This window comes from Neospora caninum, chromosome Ib (genome assembly GCF_000208865.1).
Source record: "Neospora caninum Liverpool complete genome, chromosome Ib".
NCBI lineage: Eukaryota > Apicomplexa > Conoidasida > Eucoccidiorida > Sarcocystidae > Neospora > Neospora caninum.
This window is the reverse complement of record NC_018386.1, coordinates 1,538,725-1,544,458: the sequence shown is the minus strand read 5'-3', so window position 1 is coordinate 1,544,458 and position 5,734 is coordinate 1,538,725. Positions and strand designations below refer to the sequence as shown.

General features: G+C 54.7%; 2 protein-coding genes across 2 annotated transcripts in view; both read left to right on the top strand.

The window, feature by feature from the left end:
• The window catches only part of NCLIV_004230 (hypothetical protein), a gene marked incomplete at both ends in the record, with an annotated part of 1,405 nt that extends 1,020 nt beyond the window's left edge, over positions 1–385 (top strand). Inside the window, one exon of the mRNA XM_003879925.1 lies at positions 204–385. Coding sequence (XP_003879974.1) covers positions 204–385 — 182 coding nt within the window. The remainder of the gene's footprint in view (positions 1–203) is intronic.
• A 3,243-nt stretch (positions 386–3,628) lies between these two features.
• NCLIV_004220 (uncharacterized protein) lies at positions 3,629–5,368 on the top strand (the record flags this gene model as incomplete). The annotated part of the gene is made up of 1 exon (XM_003879924.1): positions 3,629–5,368. One exon carries the CDS (start codon positions 3,629–3,631, stop codon positions 5,366–5,368), a length of 1,740 nt encoding a protein of 579 aa, XP_003879973.1.
• Between the last annotated feature and the right edge of the window lie 366 nt (positions 5,369–5,734).

The following is a 5,734-nucleotide window of genomic DNA, read 5'->3' as shown; positions in this document are numbered from 1 at the left end:
CTTGGACTTATGATCTATGAGTTATGGTGCGGACGACTGCCATTCGATCTGGAAGTCTCCACGTTTGACGGTTTGGACGAGTCAGGCCGAGCGGCCCTTGCTGACAACAGGCGAAGCGCCTCTCGACAGCTCTCTTTCGAGGCTTGCTCAGAGGACATTCCCGCAGCTGTGCAACTCCTAATTCGCAACCTTTTGGGCCACAGACGATGGAGCCGTTTGGTGCCGCAAGCTGCCCTACGGGACGCAAGCTTCCGGGAAATTGTCCAACTCCTTCGAAACGCTGATCAAGTACTTGAGGAAACCGGACTTTAATCCCTGGGATGCTGGTTTCCCGGGGCCGTCTGTGAGGTGTAGATCGGAGGCCGCCGATGTTCTCAAATCCTGAGCTGAAAACAAATACACTTTTGTCCAGAGCCACTCCCAGTCAGTATCAGGCACCCAGGTGCCGAGTTAGCGAAATGGGAGTTATACGGCGGTAGAATGTGGGGAGGAGCCTTTCTTTGCCACACTTGCAATTGCCGTTCTGGGACCGAGCCACTTCACTGAGTTGCGCTCTGTGTGTCAGCGTACGTATCTCTGTCGGATGGACGTTCCAGCATCCAGGCGTTGCATCGGCTACGTCGAGTTTGTCTCGAATTGTTTTTCTCTGTGTTGCTGTACTGATTCGCCGGCACACCTTTGCAGGAGGGTGCATCGGTGCCGGGGGACCTGCGGCAACACTTGGACCCTTATTAGAGGTGGTTGCAATTTTGACTCCCCGATCGTATGTGCTGCCTGTGTGTTTTTTTGCGGAACTCACGACCGTACATCTTCGTGGATCGCTTTTTCTTGGTTGGCTACGGACCCAGCCCGTGGTCCTAATAACGAAGAGGTTTCAAATCGTATCTGCCTGAGTTTCCTTGGGTGCTACCCTACAACACGTACACCACATAAGAGAAGCTTCTGAACAGGACGAGGGTGTCTGCCGGTCCAGCGGAGTTGCCTCATGGTGACCGACAATCTGTGTACAATCCGTTGCTCCCACACACACACACACATAGGCGCAGATATTTACTCATATCGTGGGCGTATCACGCGTCCAGAACTGGAGAATATCTCACACGAGACAAACGCACATACTGCCGTTGACTTACACTCTACTGTGTTTTGAGTGCCTCTCCCCACGCCTGAAATAGCCGGCCCGTGGCGGAAGCCTTCACATTGATGAGTGCGTACGCGCACTCATACAAAGTGCATGGAATACTGCTGTCACCCGTATTAACAGCGCGCGCATCCTACTACTCAGATGCTAGTATGATCAGGACCATTGTTCGAGGAGTCTACCATATCGAACCGTGTACATATATTCGGAAACCGTTTCCACGCGAACGACGGTTTCACCGTTCGCGCAGCTGAAGCAGACTTCAACAAGAAAACTGGAAATAGGTCTAGCAGCAAGGACACGGGCGGTTCTAACAATGAACTGGAGAAAAGGCCGTGGCTGGTGTGTGGTTTATGGCGGGCACCCATCGCAGATAATTGCTGGCGGGAGGCGGAGCGTAAACGCCCGGCTGCTCAGCAGACACTGATGCCGCTTCTGACGCAGGGAAGAAAGCACACGCCGTGGTAAGCGCGTTTGTGAAGATATGAGGCCCTTCCACAACAACAAAAAGCAGCGTGAGGGGACACCACCCCGATGCAATCTTCGTGCCTTACGACCAAGCAAGTGCAGGTGGAGTCTGGATCCATCTGAGAGCTTAGTTGGTAGGGACAGTAACATGCCTGACGTAAACAGACCAGGTGCAGAAACAGGCACATGCGGTTTCTAGGATGGCAGACGGGGCGTGTGTCACAGAGTGGGGGACCAAACCTTTGCATTATCCAGGCGTCCGTGCAGGATGACTGTCTGCAGTGGCAAGCCGGCCTTTCTGCATTATGGTGTCTCCTCCTCCGGTGAGGAATTCATTGCCTCTCTGCCGGTCATGCCGCTGCTTCATCCTCCTCCCATTTTCACAGGAGAGACGTTGCCAAGTCCAACTATTGTATGTCGACGCTGATAACATTCACCTGTTCTGTACACTGCTGCACAGTCTTGCATCAACCCACATTCATTCGCACCATCTTGCACCTGATGTGGACGGTAGATGTCTTTCGGTCTATTCGGTACAGCAAATGATTGCTCGCGCCATTCCGGTGAGGTCCAGTATTTTGCCTAGAAATATATTCGGGGGCTCAATCGTAAGGACCACATTTCATTTGAACGAGTAGCTGCCGTTGTGGTAACTCTACGCAGGCGTCTCTCCAACTGGCAACTCTTTCCTGGTCAAAGTCAGCAAACTCAGTGCTGATCCGTGTTTGCGGTATCACTGTTACTGATTGATACAACCGATCACTCGCGGATGCCGTCCAACCCTTTACTGACTACTGTCAATGCATCCGATGACACCAGGCAAACTGTTACCTTCCCCTAGGCAGCCGCCTTGCGGGCACGGCGTGGCCTCACGTGACCCAGTCCCAAAATCTTCTTGCTATAATAGTACAAAGCCATGACAGATAGTTCCGGCCATTAAGCGCACCGACAGTCCAAGACTGCCTCACCGGGTCCTGATGTCAAAGCGAGACATCCTTCCCACTTCCGCTTCGAACTGCGCGCTACTTTAGTTCCCCGGTGACGCCTGGCCACAGGACTGATCCGTCGGTGGTTCCGCCATCCGTGCAGTTCGGCCCGTGGAACTCTCCAGAGAACCGAATTTTTTAGCGACTTCTCACCCAGACGAAGATGACGACACCACTTCACTTCTCGCGAGTGTAATAGGTAACCGAGAAACTAGTGAGACGAAATGGCTGGATCTTGAATTTGCCGCGAATTTCTCGATCTACCCCTGGTGCTTGTCAAAAACAGCGCCGGTCGACGCCAGCTACCGCGCCACAGTCAGTGAAGGCCTTAATTCGTGCAGACACAGAGTGCATCCTTGCTAAACACTACCTCGCTTTTAGAGAAAACGAATTAGCAGGAGACAGGATCACTTAGAAAGCCGACAGTCGGCTAAGTGTTTTAAATTATATCCGCCGCCACTGCAATCCCTGTCTCTAGTCCGTGACTCTCCGTACGTTGCGACACAGCTAGTCCGATGGCGACGGAGCGGGGGACTGTGGTCGCGGCGGTATAGCAAGAATGGTACTGCGCGCCAGAGGTCATCTCGAAAGAAAATGCATGTCTCCAATCGAGATCTGACTCTAAGGAACCTTTGTTTTCTTCGATCCTCCCCTGGTGTTGACAAGCGCCCTGTTTTACTTGTACAAGCACACGTGCGGCAGCGGAACTTCCCGGGGTCCAGCACTGACGACCAGCCCGGCGCCAAGTCGGGGAGCCCGGGACGGGACGTGCCGCTAGCTACGCGAAATCAAGGAACGGCCAGTGCCTTGGTTCAAGACAGAGTGGAAAGACACGCGGACCCTTTTATCGCGTCAGGAATTTCCGGCTAATGCTTCGCACCAGAACCTCTCAAGGAAACAGTCCGGCAAACTACTCAACTGCTCCTCAGCGTGTTGGACAGTGTTGAGTACGCAGTTATTTAGCTCGTCACTGGTATTCTGTACCAGTATCAGTTTTTCTACTAGAGACAAAGGGAGTTTTTTCTCTACCAAAATGAGGACGCACGTTGCCTTGCTTCTCGCGGCGGCAGGTAGTGTCAGCCTGGGTTTCGGGCCCCAGGCCACGTTGGGTGCCCCCGTCCAGGTCCCGCTGGCCCCTGACATGCCAGAGGATGCGCCAGGAACTGGTGCTCCGGCTCCTTACGCTGAAGTTCCTCTGTCCACTGGAGACGGTAACGACGAAGCCGTCCCCGTGGAGGCACCCGTCGCACAGGATCAGCTGCCGCAGCCAGCGGTCCAGCAGGCTCCCGGTCGCCGTATGCTGGGCTGGCTGAATCCGTCTCGTTGGTGGTCGCCTTTCCGCAGAGGAGCGCGAAGCGCCGTCTCAGAACCTGAACAGGCTGTCGGCGGACCTGGCGTCGTTGGAGGAACGACCTCTCCATCTGAAGAACAGGTGATGGGTCAGCCGGAGGGGTTGCGAAGTGAGGAGCCGAGGAGACGCGGATTTGGTACCAGGATGAGAAATTGGGCGACTACAGTCACGCGCCCAGTAGGATCACGAGGGAGACGTTTCGTCAACCGCGTCCGGGGTCTCTTTGGCCGAGCTCGCCGGTACGTTGGCCGCGGTTGGAGGCGGCTCCGAAGGGGGTTTGCAACTGCGGCTGATCGAGTGAGAGGGCGAGTTCTTCCGCGGGCGCATTTTGAATTCCGCGACGAGGAGGCTGTCGGACAATCAGCACTCGCCTCGCTTGCCACGACTGTACCAGTTGAGACCCCTGACGCCGATGCATTGGAGACTGCACGTGACGCGCTAGTGCAAGCAGGGGCAACTCTCAAGTTCGTGTCTACCACAACTGCTGAAGAGGTCGTCGTGAACGTCAAGGAACCGCTCGGGACAGGAGAGTATACAGCCGTGTTCAGGGGACAGGTCAGTGGCACGGATTCGGACGTCGCTCTTAAGTTTTATCTCGGACAGTCTGCAGAGGCGAGGACAGTTGCCAAAACAGAGGCCAATATCCTGTCCGCCGTGTCAATGAAAGATGCTGCGGAAGCAATGATGCGACTTCGGCTGGTTGCCCCCATCGACAAACTGGTTTACCGACCAGGGGGTGAAACAGATGATCCGAGCGCACGGGCGCAGGTTCTCCTGATGCCAAAGGCCTCGTCCTCACTGAAGGATATCATCGCTTTTCTTCGCACCAGTGAAACACTCGGTCCCCGAACAACCAATCTCGTCCGGCTCGCCGCGACTGTCCAGATGGTCCAGCTTGTTGCAGCCTTGCATTCACGAAGAGTGATTCACGGGAATTTGCAGCCCAAACACATTCTTCTTTTCAGCCATGGTCTTTTCTACCTCTCTGGTCTTGGCCGAGCACGCCGCCACGGGGAGAGTTTCAGGACAACCCGAGTGAGCAGATACGCTGCACCGGAAGCTGTTGAGCACCCCAGTACTCCATACACGTATTCGCGAGACAGCTATCCTCTTGGACTTATGATCTATGAGTTATGGTGCGGACGACTGCCATTCGATCTGGAAGTCTCCACGTTTGACGGTTTGGACGAGTCAGGCCGAGCGGCCCTTGCTGACAACAGGCGAAGCGCCTCTCGACAGCTCTCTTTCGAGGCTTGCTCAGAGGACATTCCCGCAGCTGTGCAACTCCTAATTCGCAACCTTTTGGGCCACAGACGATGGAGCCGTTTGGTGCCGCAAGCTGCCCTACGGGACGCAAGCTTCCGGGAAATTGTCCAACTCCTTCGAAACGCTGATCAAGTACTTGAGGAAACCGGACTTTAATCCCTGGGATGCTGGTTTCCCGGGGCCGTCTGTGAGGTGTAGATCGGAGGCCGCCGATGTTCTCAAATCCTGAGCTGAAAACAAATACACTTTTGTCCAGAGCCACTCCCAGTCAGTATCAGGCACCCAGGTGCCGAGTTAGCGAAATGGGAGTTATACGGCGGTAGAATGTGGGGAGGAGCCTTTCTTTGCCACACTTGCAATTGCCGTTCTGGGACCGAGCCACTTCACTGAGTTGTGCTCTGTGTGTCAGCGTACGTATCTCTGTCGAATGGACGTTCCAGCATCCAGGCGTTGCATCGGCTACGTCGAGTTTGTCTCGAATTGTTTTTCTCTGTGTTGCTGTACTGATTCGCCGGCACACCT